Raw genomic sequence first — 24947 nt, 5'->3', positions numbered from 1 at the left:
TCTCAAGCACTGCTGCTTCACGGCAGGATTAGCGAGCAAGATGGTAGCAATCCGGGCGGACCTTGCACAAGGTTCTACCACCTGCAAATTATTAGGGTCAATCAACATTTTAGTGTATACACACATTATTCTGTCCCGTAACCCAGCCAGGAGACGTAAGTGGCACACTTTGTTAGAACAATGTCATTGTATACAATTAGCATAGGTACTTAGATGAGCCATGAAGAAATTGCCTTAATACTGTCACAACTCCTAACTTTTAGTGGATTTGTACCACATAAACTCATACTTTTAACAAGTAACTCAGGCAGGAGACGTTACCATGGCAAGCTACACTAAAAACTTTTCTTTTAAACTACGGAACTTAGGTACTATAACTGCATTTTAAACCTTGCAAAAGTAATTTGACACGGAAACTGAATCAATTAGAATCAAGTTTTCGGTTCTGGCTACGACAAAGTCCTATGTGTGTATCCACTCGATTCAAATAGTGTCTTACACTGCTGGAAAAAAGGTCAAATTTTAAGTATCTTCGAATCAAAATAAACTAAACAGTTAGGCTGAACGTTGGTAAGGTGAAGGTATAAAGTCTATAATCGCATGCTTTATTTAAATAACTTCTTTTTACATTCGCCTAGGTCATTGATCTGTATGACCTTGCCTTCGTTTTGTCTTAAAACAGAAACAAGAACTGCGATAATAACAGGTTCAGTTAAGGATAAGTGTAAAACTGATTCAGAAAAGGCATTTACAATATCGGGATTTTTCAACGTTTCTATGTTGGCTAGGTTAAATCCATACTAATATTGTAAATATGTATGTATGTATGTTTGTCCTTCTTTCACGCCGTAACGGAGCAACGGATCGATGTGATTTTTGGCACAGAGATAGTTTATGGGTCAGAGAGTGACATAGGCTACTTTTTATCCCGGAAAAATGCACAGTTCCCGAGGGAACTGCGCGCGATAACAGAATTCCACGCGCACGTTTACGCGGGCAAAAGCTAGTAAATAAATAAATATCCTGGGACAATTGACACCAATTGATCTAGTCCCAAACTAAGCAAAGCTTGTACCAGGGGAACTAGGCAACAGATAAACATACTTATATAGATAAATACAACTTAACTACATATTAAACATCCAAGACCCGACAACAAACATTCGTTTATCCAAAAAAATGCTAAATATGCTGTTTTCAATACATGAAACTGTTCAGACGTAAAAGGCATTTATCAATTTTTTTATTTTGAATATGATCTTTTTTCTGACTGTACTATTTGTTAAATCTACTTCGTTGTAATAAAAACTACATCTCCGTACCGAATTTCAGGTCGATGCCGTTGACCATTGAGGAGTTCCCTCATGCGAAGTCGATACTGGCTCGACCGCTAGGATGCCACAGATTATTGAATTTTTACCCGATTTACATTATAAGTATGCCAAATTTCAAGTCAATCCGACCATTGGAAGTGGGTCAAATTTAGCTTCCAAGATAACTTCCAAGATACAGGGCCAGTTAAATAAAAGCTTGTAAAAAAATCCATTAAAGGTAACATTTCCTTCAATTTACCGATTTATGTTGAAAAAAAACCCGGTCGGCCTCTAGTCACAATACCTGATCATGCTTTCAAAACACGCGATATTGTGAGAATTAGCTCCAAACATGGCAATACCGAGAAACAACTACGGAAATGTACGACACTACACTACCACAGAATCATCATCATCATCATCATCCCAGCCTATATACGTCCCACTGCTGGGCACAGCCTCCTCTCAGAACAAGAGGGCGGGGGGAGAAATGTGATGCCGTCTCCGTCTATTCGAACAAAACAAATAGAGACGGCATCACACCTAACCGCCAGTTAACACTAATCAATGGATGGTGAAACAGCCCCTTAGAGTTCTAGACGACTACACTTGTTTTCTTCCTCTTAGCTTTTTAAAGACAGTCGGGTTATTTCGTAATTTTTACACCTATTTCTGTGAAAGTAGTAGCTTAAAAGTATTATCACATAAATGTATGAGTTAAATATTAGCTTTTATTTGTAGCCATAGTTATTATAATACAAAATATTATTTTAAATTCCTTCGTCTCCGGTTCTGTTGAACTTTAAGTTACTTACCGTATCGTAACAGAGTTCTACTCTTCTTTTCTTCCTTTTACTTTTAAGAGAATTGGTTTAGGCTGTTATAAACATAGGTACATACATAGACAAGACAAACAAAACAAGAAAAACCCCGACGTCAAAGACTTAAGCCTACATAATCATTATTTATTAAGTGCAACTATATTTAATATACAACTACTATATTAAATCAAGGCGTAGATGTTCTTGGAATTAAGTCGGTAGCTGAACGATACGTAAATAAAATACATTATAGGTAGTGCCACCAGAGTTGAGGTCACGCACTCAAGAACATCATTAATGATAGCGGGATTTTGACATTGACCCATTCATTTAGTTCATTTTCAACCGACTTCAAAAAAAGAAAGAGGTTCTCCTTTTATGCAGTTCTTCATGTAGTTGTGTGTAATCATAATCAATCATTCACTTCAACTCTCGTGGCACACCTATACCCATCGTAGGTACTCTGATACCTGGGGAGGGGGACGCTCTATTTTAACAAAACTATTTTTTTCTTATTTTTTTTATTTTTTATTCATTGTTCTTATGTTTGTCACGAATAAATGTTTCTTTCTTTCTTTCTTTCAAAAAAAAGTTGCACTTCAAAGTTGAACAAACAGATCACTGAATCGAAAAATCGTCTTCACATCACAACCCCGCAATGACTTTAAAACACCTATCTAACGATACCCCGCGATATAGGGTGGGACACGAAAAAAATCACCCCCCACTTTACGTCTAAGTACTAAATTTTGTTTCAACAATTTGTCGGCATAATTGCTACATGTTTATAACTGATAGACTCTAAGCTAAGCCGCGAAACTATAAGGGTTCCGTTTTTGCCATTTTGGCTACGGAACCCTAAAAAGACACTTCAGACACCCCTGAAGTTTTATAATAAACACCATGTCTATTTCTGCAACGAGTAAACAATCTCTTAAAAGCTAACTAACACCTCTGACTGCAGTGCCCTTAGTGTAAGTTTTCGGTTACAAAAAACGTCTCGATCGCGTTCGCGTTAAAATCTCAATTTGTATGCAAACACGAACAGCGCCTCTAGCGGAACAAATGCGATGTTCGTGTTTCCATACAAATTGAGATTTAAACGCGAACGCGATCGAGACGTATTTTGTAACCGAAAACTTACACTAAGGGTACAGCGCTTATTATTAACATAAAACTTGTACCAACTCGTTTTTATTTTATATACAGTAGTACAAACGTTATACGCAAAAATACAAAGGTGATAGAAGCTTTAGAACACGCACAAAAATTAAAATTAAAATGGGCGGGCCATGTGGCTCGAATGGCCAACACAAAATGGACTAAAATTGCCACCTTCTGGAAAGGCCCAAAAAGCAAACGTAGGAAAGGGAGACCGATGGAACGATGGGCAGATGAGATTGCAAGAATCGCCGAAAAGGAATGGAGACAAGAGGCAGAAGATAGAGATAAATGGAAACAACTGGAGGAGGCCTTCACCCTATAACGGGTCCTTAAAACTATACTTGTACAAATTGTTAAATAAATTACGATCAAATTATTTATGGTAAGCATGGAGTATTATTTGAATTTGTAATGAGATTATTTACGATAGTTATTTAGCTAATTTAAATTGATTAAGTATAAAGAATAAAGCATGAAATTTAATGTAATCATTGATATTATTGTAACATTCTGTTTATTATATTGGCAATTCAAATTATAATGTTAAATCTATTGGAATGAACATGCATGTATTATTATGTGTTTTCAGTATGTTTTTTTTTTAAGTTTTAAGGAATAATAAAGGGCTTTTTATTTTATTTATTATTATTATTAGTGTAAACATACAAGAAAACATATTTTCAGCTCACTATTTAATTAAGATAACGTTTGATACAACTAAGGTTGTTGATATCAAGGAGCAATTGCAGGGCAAATATTGCAACATCTTTGAGTATTTATCTAGATAAATACTCAAAGATAACACAACACAAAGTATTTCATTATTCGCACCACATTCGTATACGTAATCAATAGCATGTAAAGGGATATAACCTAACCAACAAAAAGGTGGAAACATTGTCAATTCAAATTTCAATATATCAAAAACGGCTGAACCATGTCTAAGAACCATCGCTAGATAACCCGCTTTCAAATAAAAAAACCGCATTCAAATCGGTCCACCCGTTTAAGAGCTACGGTGCCACCGACAGACACACACACACATAGCGCCGGTCAAACTTATAGCACCCGTGTTTCCATAAAAATTTAGATTTTAACGCGAACGCGATGAGACACTCATTTTGTTACCGAAACGTTACACTAAAGGGCAAGGGCTTGTAACGAAAACTCGAAACTCGAAGTTCGTATCGTACCGTCCCTCTCGCTCCCGTATTAAACAGTACCCTTAGGGGCTGTTTCACCTCACCATCCATTGATTAGTGTTAACTGGCGGTTAGGTGTGATGCCGTCTCTATTTGTTTTGTTCGAAATAGACGGAGACGGCATCACATTTAACCGTCGTGCTAACGCTAATCAATGGATGGTGAAACAGCTCCTTAGTGTAAGTTTTCGGTTACAAAACACGTCTCGATCGCGTTCGCGTTAAAATCTCAATTTGTATGGATACACGAACTCGAAACGTTCCCCTAGAGGCGCTGTTCGTTTCCATATAAATTGAGATTTAACGCGAACGCGATCTAGACGTATTTCGTACCGAAACCTTACTCTAAGGGTTTGTTCGAATAGAGGGACGGCATCACACGAACTTCGGTTTCGAGTTTCGTGTAACAGCCCTTAGTGTAAGTTTTCGGTTACAAAACACGTCTCGATCGCGTTCGCGTTAAAATCTCAATTTGTATGGATACACGAACATCGCAAACGTTCCGCTAGAGGCGCTGTTCGTTTCTCATATAAATTGAGATTTTAACGCGAACGCGATCGAGACGTATTTCGTAACCGAAAACTTACACTAAGGGTCCAGTATAAGTATCAGAGGGACCGCACGACACGAACTTCGAGTTTCGAGTTTCGTAGTAGCCCTGCTGAGCGCAACCGAAAGTGAACGTATGCAAACCGGTATAGAAAGTTATTTTACGTACTATATTAAATGAAAGTTACATCACATAGAAATTAGTATTTAAATTGTGTGTACCTCAACATCAAGTACGTTTAAGGGTACCGCAGTCAAAATGGACAGCAATGGAATGGAATGGTTTTGCAGGCGGTAGGACCTTGTGCAAGGTCCGCCCGGATTGCTACCACCATCTTGCTCGCTAATCCTGCCGTGAAGCAGCAGTGCTTGCACTGTTGTTTCGGCGTGGAGAGTAAGACAGCCGGTGAAATTACTGGCACTAGAGGTATCCCATCTTAGGCCTCTGGGTTGGCAACGCATCTGCAATCCCCCTGGTGTTGCAGGTGTCTATGGGCGGTGGTGATCTCTTACCATCAGGAGACCCACTTGCTCGTTAACCATCCAATCGAATAAAAAAAAAATGGAAAAAAACGGCCATGTGCGAGTCGGATTTGAACAATGAGGGTTCCGTACAAATCTGCAGATATGTCTAAATATACGCTTTAAATGGCTGTATCTATTTAATACAATAGGGAATATTACGCAAAGCTCTGCGCAGGGGGCGACACTAGTGTAGCGCGAACCGTAAACAAAACTCAATGACAACAACAGTTCTCTTTATAGTTTATCGCCATGACGGATCATGTCAATTTTTAACCCCTGACGCAAAAGAGGGGTGTTATAAGTGTATGTGTCTGTCTGCGGCACCGTAGTTCTTAAATGGGTGAACCGATTTGAATGCGCTTTTTTTTTTGAAAGCAGGTTTTCCAGCGATGGTTCTTAGACATGTTTTATCAGAATCGGTTCAGCCGTTTTTGAGATAAGTCGGAGATTTTTACAAGCTTTTATTTTGTTATTCAGATGCAGGTCCTAATTATACATGTAGGTTTGTGAGATATTTAATATTTTAGTTTCCTTGTACAACACGGTGCTGGTTGGAGTTAAATATTTGTAATAGACTAATTTGAAAAAAAAAAAATACAACCGAATTGATAACCTCCTTTTTTGAAGTTGGTTGAAAAACAAGTCTAGTGGTCTAGCAAATTTTAACAGTTACATACATACATTGCGAGTTAAATAAAAGTTTGTACAAAATGAAACAGTTCAGCATCGATTTCCTGTCAAGCGCCGACTAATTCTGAACGTACTTAACTTTGAAGAAGAGCTTTCGGACAGATCGAAACTAGTCGAACGGCATGACATGAGATCGAAGGAACTGTTCCTTTTTTTAAATCAGTGAGAGACAACAACAGAGATCTCTCTTCAGGCAGGTGTTACGCCTGGGGACCGAAGTCCGAAGGAAGATCGTCCAAAGTTGTATTTACGCGTCCGAGTTGAGAAACTTCGATAGCGCGATGCAGGATGTCGGAGTTGTTCTGGGCGATAACTAGATGGCGCTAGGATTCGCTACAGTTTTATAAAACGTGTCTCATCATAGCTTAAGTCACTAGTACATATGTATAGGTAGTTCCACCAGAGTTGACGTAACGCACAAAATTGTTGTAGTATTTATTTCAAATTCTAATGAATACTGATCCAGACCTTTAAATGACTGTGCTGTCATCAGCGAACAGTACCATGGGGTGATCCGTAATTCGAGGAAAATCGTTAATATAAATTAGTAAACGGCAGACGTGAGGTTGCCTTCGGAATCCAAAAGCTTAAATGGTAACTTGACCTGAAATGTATATTTTTTTTATTTATGACGGTGGAAGCATTCTACACCCCACTGAACGTAGATATAGTTAGTGTTTAGTTTTGTAACCAAGAGACCCCATACATCCCTGTATTATTATTATTATTTTGTATTTTTTTCTTTAATTGTATAATGTAGTTTTTAAGTATTTTATTTGTAATTATTTTATTTTGAAAAAATGACTTTCTGCTAAGTTTCCTGCGGCGCATTCTTCTTGGCAATCACGACCATCGTCTTTCCGAAAGCGCTGGTAGTTTAAAAAATGACGTGCAAAAGTGCCCATTGCGGCCTATTTACATGTCAAATAATCATCTGTAGTGAATGTACAATACGAGTATTTGTGATGCACGCTAAGATAACTAGGTTGAAAAAAAAAGATATTGAAGAAAAATCATATTTTCTTTTTTTCTTTTATACAAAAAACTATGAAGTTTGGGGGCTGAAATTTTGCCAATTTATTACTAACTAGCTTATGCCCGCGACTACGTCTGCGCGGATCTAGGTTATCGCGCGGTGGCGCCCTCTACCAGAATAAAAGGTATCCTATGTTGGTCCTTGGGGTTCAAACTACCTATATACCAAATTTCATCAAAATCGGTTCAGTGGTTTCGACGTGAAAGGGTAACAGACAGACAGACAGACAGTTTACTTTAGCATTTATTTATTTATAGTAGGGATAGTAGGGAAGTAGGGATGTAGAACCACACCATCCATAAAAATTACGAGCCCAAACTCGATGGGGGCAGAATCACTTACTTAGCTTATCCTGGCACGGCCTTTGGCAAAAAGTTAGTTTATAACCTGGATTAAAATAGGATACTTTTTATCCCGATATTCCCACGGGATAGGGATAAAATCACTAAATAACAACCGTTGAGGTTAGAGTCATGAAATTTGGTATGTAGGTAGCTGGACGTTTGGAATAACACATATGGTACTTTTATCCCGATGTTCCCACGGGATAGGTATAAAATCACCAAATAACAACAGCTGAGGTAAGAGTCATGAAATTTGGCATGGGTGTTTTAATTTAACGACAGCGAAAACCACGATTGATTTTAGGGAATTCCCACGAGAATTTAATAAAATCCCGGAATTTCAATTCAACTGCTGTATCTAATGATTTACGCGTGCGAAGTCGCGGGTAAACGCTACGCTAGTAAATACTATTGGTAAATTGATAATTATTGACCATACGTAAAGTACAATTCAATAGAATCTGTCAATTTTCTACATATTTAAGACACCCTATCGTAGGCACACTTGATTATATATGTCCCTGTTGTTGCAATTATCATCTAAAAGGAATCAAAAAAAAATAATAGTCACATCACAAAGCCTTAGGCAGCCCGGTGTTTATATTAGTAGGCTGGAAGTGTCTACAGGATTGTCAGATTCTATTGAATTGGAGTTTAATACGTCCATTTGTTGCAGTAACACATTGTCTACAGTGATCGAGCGCTCACAACTAGGTATATTAAATTGTACTTTGGTCCATGAATCATCTCGCTCCGTTTCTCTTTGTGCATATCATTTGTTTAAATGATTTGCAGCGCGTGCACACATACTTATTTAGGTGGGTGAATATTCGGGCGTTTGTACCGCCTTCATTGTTCGGTACAAACCCCCGAATATTCACCCAGGTACGCGGTACGCAGAGCATTAAAATAAGTCTAGTTAAGTTATACAAGCTGTTGATTAAAATCACGTTTATTTTATTCTGTATATAGTTTTTAATCGCGGCTTCGCACGCGTAAATCATTAAATAGGTACCATCAGCCAAATAAGTGGTCCATCAATTTTTAAATAAGTTCCCATCAAACGCATATGTCGCTAAAGTCGAACTTTCAAGTTGACAACACGTCTATTGGCATTATTGTTTTGTGACATGCAAACGATTATCAACTTTAGGATGGTAGACCACATATTTGGCTGATGGTACAGCAGTTGAATTAAAATTGTGGGATTGTACAAAATTCCCGTCAGAATTACATCGTGTTCTTCATTTACGTTGCATTACAAAAGTGCCAAATTTCGTGACTATTTCCAGCGGTTATTTCGAGATTTTTTCCCTATCCCATGGGATTATTGGGACAAAACGTAGCCTGTGTGATTCCAAATATCCAGCTAAACAAAAAAAAAACAAACCAGGTGAAATATACCGGAAGAAAAAGACAGCTTGTGTAAATAATTACCAGCTGTGTAATCTATTCATACATATGCCGCGTGAATGTAGACCTACTCTTCTTTTATTTTGCTTGTTTTGGGTTAAGACTCTGTCATTAACCTTGTTTCAGTATTTTCTGTAACTACAAAAAAGTACTTACCTTTCTAAACAATAAAGAGACAACGTAAAGTCTAAATCACTGTAGTTAACTTGAAATTTGGTATAAGGGGTTGTCCCAAAGTCATAGCTGGAAGAATATGCAAGTTGAAGTGGCCATGGGCGGGCCACATTAGAGAGTTAGGCAGGCCTGCCTAGTAGATGAACTGACGACATCGTGAGAGTTGCGGGCTGGTGGATGCAAGTGGCGAGTTGTCGTTCATTGTGTTGCTCTAAGGCAGGGTTTCTCAAAGTGGGGTACGCGAACCCCTAGGGGTTCGCTTTTCGACGGTAGGGGGTTCGCGACAAGGTTTACGTGATGGTGGCTGCAAGACTGGCAAGATGATTAAGATTGGGTTTTGGAGTCTTTTTGTATTTTTTATTTCAACTCCAAATTTGTTACTTATTTGTTTGTTACTTGTTGTTGTTTGTTTTAGTTTGTATTTTCGTTGGCAAGACAAATCTTACCTATATTTGTTACGATTTATTGAAATAAATAATATACATTATATTATCATGATGATTGAAATAAAAATAAACTTAGTTTCTCCAATAGCCAGTTTTATTACTTTCTTTGGGGGAGGGGGGGGGGGAGGTAGGGGTTCGCTGTCGTCTAGAAACTTTAACAGGGGTATGTGGAGCCATAAGTTTGAGAAACCCTGCTCTAAGGGGGAGGCCTTTGTTCAGCAGCGGACGTCTTCCGACTGATGATGATATTGTGGAGACGATTTTTCGATCCAGCGATTAGTTTGCGAAATGTTAAACTTGAAAGTGCCAATTTTTGTTAAAGTAAGCGGAGAAGTAAATATATCAAATTAACAAGGAAAACTATTACGGCTAAGTTTGTTTGAAAATTGTTAGTAGTTTATATGTAAATAACAGCCTAACTTGGAAGATTATGTATAAAATAAAAAATCCTTAAAAAAACCGGGCAAGTGCGACTCGGACTCGCGCGCCGAGGGTTCCGTACACATTTTTTTCTTATATTTGAGTTGATTGAATGAAAGGTAAATTGCGGTTTACGATTTATGACGTATTAAAAAAAACTACTTACTAGATCTCGTTCAAACCAATTTTCGGTGGAAGTCTGCATGGTAATGTAGTACATCATATATTTTTTTTAGTTTTATCATTCTCTTATTTTAGAAGTTACAGGGGGGACACACAATTTACCACTTTGGAAGTGTCTCTCGCGCAAACTATTCAGTTTAGAAAAAAATGATATTAGAAACTTCAATATCATTTTTGAAGACCTATCCATAGATAACCCACACATATGGGTTTGATGCAAAAAAAAATTGAGTTTCAGTTCTAAGTATGGGGAACCCCCAAAATTTATTTTTTTTTTCTATTTTTGTGTGAAAATCTTAATGCGTTTCATAGAATACATAGAATAGAATAAGCCTTTATTAACACATACTACACTTACCCCCCACTTTATTTACATACACTTACCAAGTTTCAACTTTAGGAAAAAGTGACTGTGACATACGGACAGACAGACAGACATGACGAATCCATAAGGGTTCCGTTTTTTGCCATTTGGCTATGGAACCCTAATATTAGGTACTTTAAAAAAAAGTCCAAACCTGACTGCATGGAAAAAAAACAAAAAAGAAAAACTTAGTAGTAAACAGGAACAATATGTTTGTTGACACCTTTCGTTTCTATACCTACTTATAATAGCAATATTAATGATCTTCTTTTGGAATGCATAAAAGTAGAGAAAAAGAGGCTATAAAAAAACTTAATCTTTATCTAGAATTTATGAAAACTTGTCTAAAGCCTCGTATCCACTAGTCACTAGAGGTAGACTCTGGTGGAGTGGCTACCTCGTTCTGAGGCCATGCAAGTGGAGACCATAGGCGTATGTAGAGGGGGGGCCAGGTGGTCCGTGTGGGCTGTGCCCACCCCAGGATGTTGGGCTACTGATTCTAAATTCTATAATACCGATATCTTTTAGACTTAGCTGCCTGGATAAAGTTCGGGTGAAAAAAAAAATTACTTCATTTGTTCACTAAATAAAATAAATTAGCTTTTATTTTAATTTCTATATAATGCTCCTTCATATAGTACAATATTAATAGTAAGTTAAAAATAAACATAAGTATAGTTATGCTAAGGAGGGTATAGGTATAGTTATGCTAAGGGAGTAAGGGAGAACGGATAATGACACCTTTCCGGCCCTATTGTCAACCTCACCTGCACGCGCCGGATGGCGGCGGCATGGCGTACACCGTGTCGTGGTGCTCCCTGCTAGAAAACAGACGAGGCTCTGGCGACCGAGCAAATGGCGGGATAACCATTAAACCTAGTCTAGGTAACTGACTAGAAGAGGCGTCATCGGCCTTGGAGTTTAAATCACTTCTAAAAAGCATGAAAACCGATCATGGCGGAATAACCACACACCTGGCTGTAGCTGGAAGAGGCGTGCGGCGGCCTTGGGAAAGGAAGTGCTCCCTGGATGCTCGATAGGAGAAGGAACTCTGAGAACAAATCAAGCGTGGCGGTGCGCTTTAAGTAGCAGCCCCACTAGCCGACTAGGGTACTATGGGCTAATAACCTGTATGCTCGAAATAATAAAATATTACTGAAACTCAAAGTAGAAAACGGACCGATTTTAAACAACAGACCTTTGGCGCTAAAATACGGACTCTGATTGGATGCTGGAATGTTCGTACTATGCGAGAGGAAAGTAGGATATACCAGGTTCTCAAATACATGAGAGACTACCGATTGGATATACTGGGCATTTCTGAAACGCGATGGAAGGACTTTGGAGAGGAACAGATCGAGGACCACACTCTACTGTATTCGGGACAGGCGTCGAAGCATGAACATGGCGTGGGTATCCTGCTTAGCAAAAAAGCTTCCGGTAGCCTCCTTGAGTGGAAACCAGTATCGGAGAGGATAATTACTGCTCGTTTCAGATCCAGAGTGAGAAATGTCACAATCGTACAATGCTATGCCCCCACCAACGCAGCAGACCTGGACGTGAAAGAGGTATTCTATAACCAGCTAACAAGTACACTGAGAGGTATACGAAAGGGGGATATAGTCATTTGTATGGGAGACTACAATGCGCAAATTGGAAGTAGTAACCATGGTATCGAATCATGGGTGGGAAAACATGCACTGGGAAATCGTAGCGAGAATGGCAATATGTTGGTCGACCTCTGCTGTGAACAGGATTTGGTGATTGGCGGTTCAGTATTCCCCATAAAAATTGTCACAAGGTCTCATGGGTGTCGCCGGATCGACGTACAGAAAACCAAATTGACCATGTCATGATCAGTAGGAAGTGGAGGCACTCACTGCTGGATGTCCGCAATAGAAGAGGAGCCGACGTTAACAGCGACCACCATCTTGTTGTTGCCAAAATTAGTCTGAAGATAGCAAAGGTTCAAAGAAAGTCAACCACATTATCTCGACGGTTTGATGTCTCAAAGCTACGAAACCAGGAGAGGAAGCACGAATTTAGCGTGAAATTACACAACCAATACCACTCACAGAGAACCCAAGGAGGGAATGTCGAGGAGGAGTGGAAGGCTGTGAAAGACACATTCCTAGCATGTTGCGGAGACTTGTTGGGCCACAGGAACAAGGACTGCAAGGATCACATCTCCGCAGACACCTGGGATAAGATTCTGTACAGGAAAACCATAAAGGACAAGCTAAACTGCGCAAAAGACCAAAGCACAAAAGAAACTCTGGCCTACCAGTACTTTATCTGTGAAAGCGATGTAAAGCGCAGCGCTAGAAGAGACCAGCGGGTGAGAGCAGCGGAGATAGCGGGACGAGCAGAACACGCAGCTAACACGGGTAACACGAGAGAGCTCTACCGTGCAGGCAAGGAGCTTTGCAATAAACCACCATCACACCGACCCATAGCGGACAAATCGGGCAAGCTTCTTACCACTCAAGAAGATCAAATGCGCAGATGGCATGAGCATTTCGCAGAAGTTTTTCACACTGTAGTAGATGGAAACGATGACACCGAAACCGAGGTGGAGGAGACATCTACTCTGAACATCAGTGTGGCCTCCAAGTAAAGCCGAAATAGCGAAGGCAATAAGAGCGCTCAAGAATGGCAAGGCACCCGGGAACGATGGTATTCCAGTCGAAGCTTTAAAAGCGAACGCGGAGGTGGTGGCCGATATTCTCTGTCCCTTGGTGAAGGCGATATGGGAAGCTGAGCAAGTGCCTGAAGATTGGAAAGAAGGCATACTAATTAAGCTGCCCAAGAAAGGGGACTTGTCCCAGTGCTCAAATTGGAGAGGGATAAACCTACTGCCTGTGGTCTCCAAGGTTCTCTGCAAGATACTGCTACACAGAATGACGAGTGCTGTCGATTGTACGCTGAGGGGCGAACAGGGTGGATTTAGAGCAGGGCGGTCTTGCATTGATCAAATCAACGTTTTACGCATGATTTGGAGCAGTGCAATGAAATGCGTAGTGAACTTTTCACTTTGTTCGTAGACTTCGAAAAGGCGTTCGACAGGGTCAAGTGGACAAGTATTTGGCATGCGCTAAAAAGAAGGGGTATACCAGTTAAGATCATAAAAATTATCCAAAATCTTTATATGGGCTCCTCTTGCCGAGTCATGCATAAGGGACAATTGTCAGACCGGGTACCGGTCACGGCGGGTGTGAAACAGGGTTGTTTGTTGTCGCCATTGCTTTTCCTCATTGTCTTGGATGACGTGATGCGCAAGGTAACAAGTCAAGAGAGGAGAGGATTGCCTTGGGTAGATGAGGGGGTCTCGAAGACATAGACTTCGCCGATGATCTTTGTTTATTCGCAACATCACGAGAGCGTATGCAATCCAAGACCAACGACCTCTCCGAATACGCTGCAAGAGAGGGACTGCGCATAAACTGTGAGAAGACGAAGGACATGCGGCTTAACACCTCGGATGCAGTGCCGATATACATTAACGGCGGGGCCGTTGAGCAAGTTGGCCAATTCGCATATCTGGGAAGTGTGGTCGATCCGACCGGGGAACGGATAGCGATGTTGAGGCGCGCATCAACAAGGCGCGGGCGGCGTACGCGCAACTCAAACCTGTGTGGACATCCACCGTAATAACTCGACGCACTAAGATCAGAGTGTTTAACTCCAACGTCAAGTCAGTCCTATTGTACGGATGCGAGACATGGTTCGTAAGGAAGGATATCACCGATCGTTTGCAGGTGTTTGTTAACAAATGCCTGAGGCGTATCCTTGGAATTTTTTGGCCTCGAACTATCTCAAACGCAAGACTGTGGCAAATGACTGACCAGAAGCCAGTAAGCCGGGAAATTATGATAAGGAAATGGCGATGGATTGGACACACGCTTCGAGGGTCGAATGATCACCTGCCCAAGCAGGGTCTCCGTTGGCAATCTACTGGCAGAAGACGGCCAGGACGTCCTCGGACCACGTGGAGGCGATCAGTGAGAAGGAGGCTGGCTCAATTGGTCTCGGCTGGAAGAGCTGGAAGAAGCCGCGCAAGATCGAGCCAAATGGAAAACTCTTCTACGAGCCCTATGTCCCTAGTGAGGGATAACAGGATCACATCATCATCATCATCATCATAGTTATGCTCAAAAAGTAAGATTTCAACTAAAAAAGTTGTGTTACAGAACTCATTTAGTTTTTTTTTTCCACAAGAAACCCAATCTGGTAAACACTGCCAATAACGACCGGCGAAAAATGATTGCGAAATATAATTCCTACTATTTCACAACATAATTATTTTAGTGTACACACCTACTTTTCGTTTCTATACTTTATAAACAGTTTATTATCCTCTTTAGAATGTATTTTAATGTCTTTTACAATTTATGCACTAAAAAAAATCTGTTTTTTTTAAATTATACCATGCCAAGGGAAAGTCGATTAAATTACTCTTTTATTTTATATGGAAAACGTGGATTTTTAGTACATCGGGATAGTGCCTACAAATTGTTTTTAATAAAGAATACGGGTAATTAAAAAACTTACCGAAATATGTAGGAAAAAACAGATGTCAGCTGATTCAAAGAACCACAGCAGACACTGATCAAATTCACTGACACAAATATCACCAACACACGAACCAATAAAAAATAATAAGGTTTATTTCAATATCACGAATAACTATTTACATTGCAAATAAATATCTATATAGAACAGAAACGCACAGCAAACTAAAAGCAGTTTTCAAATTGTGCCACTCACTCCACTTCCACTTGACAGTGTCGAGTGTCATAACTGAATGACAGCTTCTAGCGATGCGATACTGCGTGCGAGCGAAGCGAAGTGCGATAGCGTATGAATGAAAGAAAGCCAGTATGGCCTGAGGGTCTACTCCGAAATTCGAAAATCGAAGTTTTATCGTACCATCTCTCTCTCTCTTGTAGCCCCCTGAATGACTGCAGGGCTACTACGAAACTTGAAACTCGAACTTCGTATCGTACCCTCTCTCTCGCTCTCGTATTAAATGGTATAAGTGTCGGAGGGACCGCATGACACGAACTTCAAGTTTCGTGTTTCATAGTAGCCCTGCTGAACAAGGCTATTGCTGTTCGTAAACAAAAATAGTTTTCTGAATTCCGTCGAAGCTTTTTCTTAACATAATAAAAAAAAGTCATTTATTGAGTTCACAATACAATACAACATTGTAACATGTGGCTGGTGGGGATGAAATATGATAAGAAAGGAAAGCTTCTTTGTCAAAAGCAAAAAAGATTTTCGAACGAGTTATTAGATGTTGCCATAAGTAAAAAAAACATGGCTGTCTTACAGAGTCATCTATTGCAGTTTATTGGTACTACAATTTGACCAAGGTTATGAATCATACTTGGTTCTAGTTCGGCTACTCGTCGCTAGATGGCAGGTTTTTCAAAAACAAGTTCATTTCAAAAACGCAAGTTATGGCACTCAGAACAATAACACCGGTGTTAGCATTCTGAGTTATGGCAGAAATTATGTAAAAGTACGTTATATTTGGATTTAATCACGATTTAATCCACCAGTTGACAGCACACGACGCAGTTTTTTTGAGCATTATTGTTTTAAATCAATTTCATTATGTACCTATCGTCATTTGAAACGTCAAGCCGTCAATTTTTTTTTTTTTATAATATATTATGGCCCGCACGGTTTGTGCACTGTGGCCCGTAGCCGTCAATTTGTTATAGCCGTAACAGACCAAAGAGTATAAGTACCTATGTAGAAATAACAGAAGTATGGATATCTCATTCTAACAGATGGCTGCGTCCCTCTCGTTCCGCCGGACCGTTCGATCGTCTGTTGTTGAACGATTGTCACGCGGCGTGAACTGAATTCGACTCACAGACTACTAAGAGATACTACGTGATACTACGTTCGACTAGGGATTGACTCAAGATATAGTAATGTTTATATTGTAATATAATCTTGGCTACGACCGAAAACGCGATGGTCTTATTTTGTAATGTCATAACCGCTAACCGCGCGCACTCGAAATGGCACCTTAAATAAGGTTGCATGTAACCAAAATTGAAATGTTCTTAAGTACATTATGTATATTTGATTTGCCTTCTTTCACATTTTTGCGACTTGAATTTGTAGGTGACAGTGTATCTATACTCCGTTTAATTTAAGGTTTGAATTAACGGTCAAATTGTAACGCACGTTCCTCGATATTTCGGACACAAATGGACTAAAAATACCTACTATTATGTTTTATTATAGAAGTTCACACGATTTTAAATAGTTCCGTTGTTTCATTTAAAAACGTGTGCAAATTTTACCGTTAAGTTTCAAATGTTAAAATAAATGGAGTATAGGGCTAGTGGTTTGACCTATCGCCTCTCAAGCAGAGGGTCGTGGGTTCGAACCCCGTCTCGCACCTCTGAGTTTTTCGAAATTCATGTGCGGAATTACATTTGAAATTTACCACGAGCTTTGCGGTGAAGGAAAACATCGTGAGGACCTTCACAAACCTGCGAAGCGATTCAATGGTACGTGCGAAGTTCCCAATCCGCACTGGGCCCGCGTGGGAACTATGGCCCAAGCCCTCTTGTTCTGAGAGGCCTGTGCCCAGCAGTGGGACGTATATAGGCTGGAATGATGATGATGATGATAGGGCATGGCATCTAGGGTATTCTAAATCGATGCTCTCGGTCTCGGCACGTAAGTCTAGCAGCGATCGTCAATAGACTGAAGTAGTGGCAGAATGAAAAGGTTGACTTTTCAGAACTTCGCAAATAAATTCGTTTACACAAGCAATGAGCGAGCAAAAACAGACCTTTAAGGTGGTCGGTCAACCTTTTCATTCGGCGACTGTACAATACAAAACGAAGGTATATCAAGGGGCCTCAAGGGGGCTGGGAAGCCGAAGCGTACGCCAGTGACGTAGCTAGGTAACCTAGGGCCCTGGGGCAAATTAAAAAATGGGGCCCACTGCTATCAAAACTGGTAAGGTTTTTGAAGTAAAATCATTATATATACAAATACTTTAAAAATGCTAAGCAACTTTATCATCAGCTATAAAGCAGAATTTCGAGGGCCCCCTGAGCTTGAGGGCCCCGGGGCACTGCCCGCCTAGCCCCTTGGTAGCTACGCCACTGGCGTACGCGCTGATTGGTGCCACTGGCACATTGGCAGAAATAATGGCCTCCGCTACACTTTCGTGTAGCGTGGATAGGGCCAATGAAACTACCATTTTAAACAAAATACATTTATTGTCTTTCACAAATCATACAGTGTAAAATTGATTGACAATTATTATATTAACATTTTACACAAACATTTGCGTTAATTGCTACATTATTAAACACTTTTGAACGGTATTCTACAAATTTAAATTTTATTCCAGCTGAAAAGTTAGCTTAAAAATTTTCAACAGAATACGGAATAAGGGAATATTTTAAATATGTATGTGAAATAAAATGAAACAATAAATTATTATTAGACAGAAGAGAAGGCAAGAAAAGTCCAGCACTGTATAATAAAATAACATATGAAATAAAATGGCAAAATGTATATCAACAAAAGTTTCTGTGACCGGCTAAGTGGCGCTAGTATCGCAGGTCCGTTTTCCAACTTTAGACGTTTGCGTCACGTTTGGATTGGTTAAATAATGAAATGAGCCGATTCGCGCTGTCATCATGAATTAATCGAATGAGTAAATGTCAAAATCCTGTTGTCATTACGCGACATGTTGTACTACTACGATTACTTAGGAGTTAACACTCGTCAGATGGGCGTTCAGTCAATTTTCAACTTTGACGTCATACAAATAAAGCCATTTTTAGTATACCATACCGCTACCCACGTTTACAGATTATGTAAAAACGATTTTATTTGTATGACCTCAAAGTTGAATATTGACTGAAGGCACGCCCATCTGTCAAGTGTTAACTCCAAGTAAACGTACTGTAGCTGTGTGCGTAATCAATCAACTTCAGCTCTCGTGGCACTACCTATAGACAGACATATAAACAGACAGACCTCCCGATACTAACGCCATCTAGCGATATTTTACCTGCCTAGAAACCCTGATTTATTAAATAAAGCGTTCCCGTAGATTGTGCATGATAGTGAATAAAATCGTATGCCCATATGAAACAGTTGAGAAATTAATCATTTAGATAAAATATTTTCAGCTAAAACCAGGATCCCAGATAAAATATCAGGAAGTTATCTGTAAGTATCTAACATGTTAGCAGAAATGAGCACAATAGCCGTAATCAAGAACTTCAAAATACAGAGATGTGTTCAATGTACCATGGCAACGAGGTACAAGAGAAAATTTAATCGACCCTTATCATAGAATAATGTTAAAGCATTGATTACGCAGACGACGATAAATTGTATATCGAGGGCTGCTAGTCGAACACACGTATAGTCAAGAAAATTAGAACACTACCCAGGGTGGATCCCTTGTGCTACTAATGTCATATTGACATTCCATACATCTGCTAAAGAAATCATGACAAAAATGATTATGAATAGGTTCCACCCTAGGACGTAAATTAATTTCCTTGACTGTCCATTGGCGAGTCTGTACAGTCTCTGCATGAAATTCTTCAAAACGCCTGTAAAACTTAATACAAACTTAAATCTAAATACATTGTCACATAATTTTACAAGTATAGGCAATTCAATTGCATAATTTTAATTTATACGAATATTAATTATTAATTAAAAATGCTTCAAGCATTTGAAGTCAAGTCTTTACTTACTACAGCGTGCACAAGTGTAGCGGTAACCGTTAATGCGCAGTACAACATGGTATCGTGGGGGAGTGAGCGACGCGCGGGGCGCGCGGGCTGGCAATGAGGGCTATCGCGTATGAATTCGCCGCTAGAGGCGCTAGTGTAACGTGAGGTTTCCGAAATGTCAAATCTCATAGTTTTTGGCTCGCTAACCCGCGTTTATTTATAATTAGAATAATTTTGTGAATACTTTGCATTACCTGTGGTTGCTGGATATTTTTATGGTACGGTTTTAAGGTGTATTAAATATGATTTTAATCTAAACTTTGTTTTAATGCCTGTAATAACAGACTCTGAAAGCCACACTTGAAAACCTCACGCTACAGTGTCGCCATCTAGAAAGACAAAAAACGATGCGCAGAAAAGAAGTCAGCGTTACACTTGCGTGCCATGCGTTAGGTGAGTATCACTTTGTTTAAAGAGCAGCTTGTCTAAGTAGCAAATGATCTAAGACGCAACTGTTCATAGTAGCATGTGGTCTAAAAGCCAGATCAGGCGGTTTGTGACACAGGAAGAAAATAATTTTCATAGCAATATGAGTGACATAAGTAAATAAATATGATGGGACACTTGACACCAATTGACCTAGTCCCAAACTAAGCAAAGCTTGTACAGTCAGCAACAAAGATATGAATACAGCCAAAGTGCCGAAAATATGTATACAGGACTTTATTGCTTGAACATTAAGGTCGTGTATACATATTTTTTGCACTTTGGCTGTATTCATATCTTTTTGCTGACTGTACTATGGATACTAGGCAACGGATAAACATACTTATATAGATAAATACATACTTAATACATATTAAACATCCAAGACCCGAGAACAAACATTCGTATTATTCATACAAATATTTGCCCTGGCCGGTAATCGAACCCGGGACCTCAAGCTTCGTAGTCAGGTTCTCTAACCACTTGGCCAACCTGTCGGCAATATCACGGTCGTCGACATGGAGGGGGGAGGGGGTTAAAATGGTCAAAATTGATGTGACGTGCTTTATGGATTGCTTTGTAGTTTCTTCTTAGACCACTTGCTTGTTAGATCTCTTGCAATTTAGACCAGTTGGTTCTTAGACCGGCTGCTTTTTCGATGAAGTGACTCTGACGGTATTTGCCCCGTGACCTCAGGGTGTCTCACATAACGTAGCGTTGGGCACAAACAGCACATCACCAAACACATCAGCCTGTTTGACAGACGAGCATAGTTTCAACGGAGTCTTTTTAGAGCTCCAGTGGCTGCTGAGACGCGAGCTGCGGCGGACCGGCGTCATGGTGTATTTGGGATGATCTTGAGATTGCCGTCTGAAAAAAACAAGTAGTTTTTTACCTTTTACCTTATTTTTAACTACTAACGTGGAAATGCCGCAAGCGTTATGACTTGCGCCGGGAATGGCAAGGGGCGAGTTATTTAACTAGTTTTTTTTTTTAATAACAATCGCTTAGTGATATTGTTTAATGTTATGTACCATCAGCCAAATAAGTGGTCTATCAATTATTAAAGAAGTCGCTATGAAATGAATATGTCTCTAAAGTCGAAGTCTGAAATTGACAGACACGTCTATTGGCATTATTGTTTTATGATTAGGGTTGTAGACCACATATTTGGCTGATGGTACAATGTGATTTAAATATAATAAAGATACTTTTTGATAGTTTTTTTTTTAAGAAAGAAATTACATGAATTCACAACAATATAAGTAAAAATAGACAACACGAAGGATAGAATGTGTCATTACGGTTGCGAATTTGACACTGGCTTAGCATAATGGAAGCGTTAAAATACCTTAACCTTTTCGACGCCAACGACTCATATAAAATATACGCACCGCAGGTTCCACGCCAACGACCTATATATACGTCCATTACTTCAATACAAAAGCAACCTTCGTTCAATTGTGTTAAGGTTCAATTTTAGGCATTGCAATATAGAAGCCTGGTGTATGGATGATGTCTTTTGTATTTGACGTGGCGACGAAAAGGTTAATGCTGATTTTCAGCCAGCACAGTGAACCTCAAACCGTTTAAGTATAAAATGAGCTGGGATTCTGTTGAGTTGGGAGTCTGGTCAGTTGAGAATCCGTTGAGTTCAGAATCAATTGAGTTGAGAATCTGATGAGTTAGGAGTCTGTTGAGTTGAATTTTTTTTTAAGTTGGGAGTATGTTGAGTCGAGATTCTGTTGAGTTGTGAATCTGTTAAGTTGGAAATCCGTTGAGTTGTGAATATATTGAGATGTGAATCTGTTGAGTTGAGAATCTGTTGAGTAGAGTCTGTTGAGTTGAGAATCTGTTGAGTAGTCTGTTGAGTTGAGAATCTGTTGGGTTAGGAGTCTGTTGAGTTGAGAATCTGTTGAGTTGGGAGTCTGTTGAGTTGGGAGTCTGTTGAGTTGGGAATCTGTTGAGTAGGAAGTCTGTTGAGTTGGGAATCTGTTGAATTGAGAATCTGTTGAGCTGGGAATCCTTGAGTTGTGAATCTATTGAGTTGGGAGTATGTTGAACTGGGAGTATGTTGAGTTGAGATTATGTTGAGTTGTGAATCTGTTGAGTTAAAAATCTGTTATGTTGGGAATTTGTTCTGAAACTCCACTCCGCATTAGTTTCTTGCTTCGCTGCGTGAGTAGCCTAAGTCAACTTACAGCTTAGCCTGCTGCACAGCGAACCGTATGATCGTGCTCTTGAACACATTCTTGACGTCCACAAGTTTGGGGTCGGGCCGCTCGCGCCGCCCACCGCTGGGGCTTATCTTGAGCTGCATGAACTTGTCCAGCAGTTGGTCCAGATTCGCGTCCACTACTGAATGCTGTGGACAAAACATTGCAAGCTTATTTTGCTGGCAGCATGTTGGGGTCGCAATTCTAACCTAACCTACTTTACTGTGGTAGCAGTTCGGTTCTGTTAGGTTGCAGTTCAAACCTAGTACTTTTCTGGCAGTATTTTTGAACTAAAAAATATACTGAAAATTCAACCATAAGAATTATCAAAAGTATCATTGGGTAAATGAAACACAGGCTAAAAAACAATCAAAATCGAGTCTTCCAATGAGGCTGGCATAGTCACACAGATGCACTTAGCGTTGAAAAAAAAAAAACAAACAGTTCATAGAGCAAGTGAATGAGACGGGAAAAGTTGCGGACAAACAATACTATATTAAACGTGAAATAGTAGATAGAAAATTTATTAAATCTGTCATCGGAATAACGATAATCATCAGCATCATCCCAGCCTATACCCATCCCACTGCTGGGCACAGGCCTCTTCGCAGAATAATGATAATACTTTGAATCATTTTCAGACAAATGAAATTCAGTCAATGATTTCTAGTGTTTGAGAAAGGATCCTCTCGAACCCACCTTAGTCCCCTTAGCAATGGCCTCCTCCCAGCACTGCACGGAGGCCGGCAGGTCTCCGCGGCGCTCCTCCAGCGCAGCCCGGCACTCCCAATAGGCGGCGCGGCGCGGCGCGTCGGGGAACCTCTCCCGTATAGCCCGGAGCCAGCGAGCGCATTGCTCCCAGTCAAAGCCCTGGAAAAAAGGGAGTACTAAGCTTATAACTCACTCTTAGTATCCAAAGTCCGAGGTGGGCTGAATAGGAGCAGCCTTTGGCATCATCATCATCATATATTTAAGAGCTTAGCCAGAATACAAGTAATAGACAGTAGATCAACTTCATACACGGGTAAAAAGGATTTCTTCAAAGAAGACAGAGCACTTTCTCAAAATATTTCGTTATTACAAAAAAAATATTTACTTAGGCTAATGCAATATTTTTAAAACAAAAAACTACTTATCTTTTTCTAAGACAATTTTTTTCTCAATTTTAAGAGAAATATGTTTATTTCAAGACATATTTTATTTCTTATCGCCATTCTGTACCCCTTACTGAGCGGCCTCTCTGGCTGTGACTATAAAAGCATTCAGGCGAACAGTAAGTCTGCTCAGAAAAAAAAACCATTTGAGGCAATAGGTTTTTTGATTTTTTTAGTAATCATTTTAATTCCTTATTTTTTGATGTTCCTGTGAAATTAGGAGCTTAAAAGTGATATCATTGTGATTTGATGATTTTTAATTGAGACAAGGACTTGAAAAACATAATAACTAGCCAAAATTGAATTCAATAGGGTAGATCCCATGCAATTTTTCTACTATTTACTAAATTACAAGAATAGGATACATGGTCATCCTAATAAAGGTAATAAAAGAATAAACACTTCTGATCTTGTCTACATATCATCTGTACAAAGTTAAGTTGTATGTAAATCTAACAGAATTAGGTGAATTGGACTACCAAGATTGATGCATAACTAACCCCTTATTCATAGACAATCAAACCTATAGTTAAAATGCAGCTAAAATCTTGTCCTTATCTGTCACTTCGACATTTGTATTTGTTAGAAAGGGACAAAGCATTTGTTAGTTAACATAGCTTGAAGTTTATGAATAAGGGGTAACAGGATAACTAACGAAACTTAGTGTCATAGCTATTTTACCTCTCTCAGCAACTCTGTAAGATCATTCAGGGCTCCTAAAAGCAAATCATCAACCGGCAGCTCATCCGAGTTCAGCGTAGTGTCATGACTGTCATTCATAATACTGTCGCTGGCATAGCTGACTCTACTACGCCACTTGTTCTTAACACCATCTAAATCATTGGCACGATCGTTCATGTTATCCGAGTATGATTCATTGTCACTATCATGCTCTAGTGCTATGTTTTCTTTATTTTCATCATCGTTATTATCATGAATAGGTTCAGGTGGTAATATAGAGGTTTGAACGGTTTTGCCGCTAAATGGTGGATGCCAAAGCATTGTAAATGGTGGTAGGAATCTATGGATTTCCACGAGATTTGAGCCACTTTGAGAGACGGTTCTGGAGCTCCTCCGGCTGAGGTGTGTTGAACGAAGATGGTGTTTGCAAACGGACCTTTTTCCGCTCGCTTTTGATGGCGGATGTTACTACATCTTGTTTCACAGAGTCGTCTTCATTTATATTTGTCAAATGTACTTCGTTTAGCTTCTCACCGATAGAGGACCATTTGTGGAAGCAGTTGCCAAGTTCTTTTTTGCTTATTCTTTTGAAATGTACAGCTGATATTGATCTACGTACTGGAGCAGCTTTTACTTTTGGTTCAAACACAGTGTGACGTTTATTAGCAATAAGACTGCTTGATGTAACACTTTTGTAAGAAAACTGGGTCTTTCTGTAGCCTCGTAACATCGTTTAAATCTTTTTTTTGTAGCGTTTTTGGCTTGTACAAGCGGTCAAACACCGACTCTCGGCTCTCGCTTACTTTTGTTGGCAGCATGCTTTTTCTGGAAGTTTCCAACTTTGGTTTCTCTGTTACTTTAGGCTGGCTAAATTTTATAGGCGCTAAGCTTTTCCTTGCAGTCTTTGACTCCATATTGACAGGCATTTTCGGTTCTGGTTTGGCTACAATTTTATTGCTGTTCACAAAATTCTTTGTATTGTTTTTCGGTATATTGTTATTAAATGTTTTCATTTCAAGTATTTTGTTG

At 39.6% G+C, this 24947-nt stretch overlaps 2 protein-coding genes and 1 pseudogene across 3 annotated transcripts in view; 2 read left to right on the top strand and 1 right to left on the bottom strand.

Annotated features, from left to right (window-relative positions):
- LOC141443926 (juvenile hormone esterase-like) overlaps window positions 1-24947 on the top strand; it is a 142233-nt gene that overhangs the window by 23977 nt on the left and 93309 nt on the right. The window lies entirely within an intron of this gene.
- LOC141443762 (uncharacterized) lies at window positions 11891-13260 on the top strand. The gene is made up of 2 exons (XM_074109110.1): window positions 11891-12211; window positions 12721-13260. Exons 1-2 carry the CDS (start codon window positions 11891-11893, stop codon window positions 13258-13260), a joined length of 861 nt encoding a protein of 286 aa, XP_073965211.1.
- On the bottom strand, window positions 17905-24941 carry LOC141443871 (uncharacterized; annotated as a pseudogene).

This window comes from Choristoneura fumiferana, chromosome 28, assembly GCF_025370935.1.
Source record: "Choristoneura fumiferana chromosome 28, NRCan_CFum_1, whole genome shotgun sequence".
NCBI classification, from domain to species: domain Eukaryota; kingdom Metazoa; phylum Arthropoda; class Insecta; order Lepidoptera; family Tortricidae; genus Choristoneura; species Choristoneura fumiferana.
This window is presented reverse-complemented; position numbering and strand designations above follow the sequence as displayed.

What these genes read in the sequence shown, in the direction of transcription:
- LOC141443762 (XM_074109110.1), top strand. Translation starts at nt 11,891, where the DNA reads ATGCGAGAGGAAAGTAGGATATACCAGGTTCTCAAATACATGAGAGAC. An exon ending in CAGACCTGGACGTGAAAGAG is followed by an intron (nt 12,212 to 12,720) that starts GTATTCTATAAC and finishes TACCACTCACAG; the next exon opens with AGAACCCAAGGAGGGAATGT.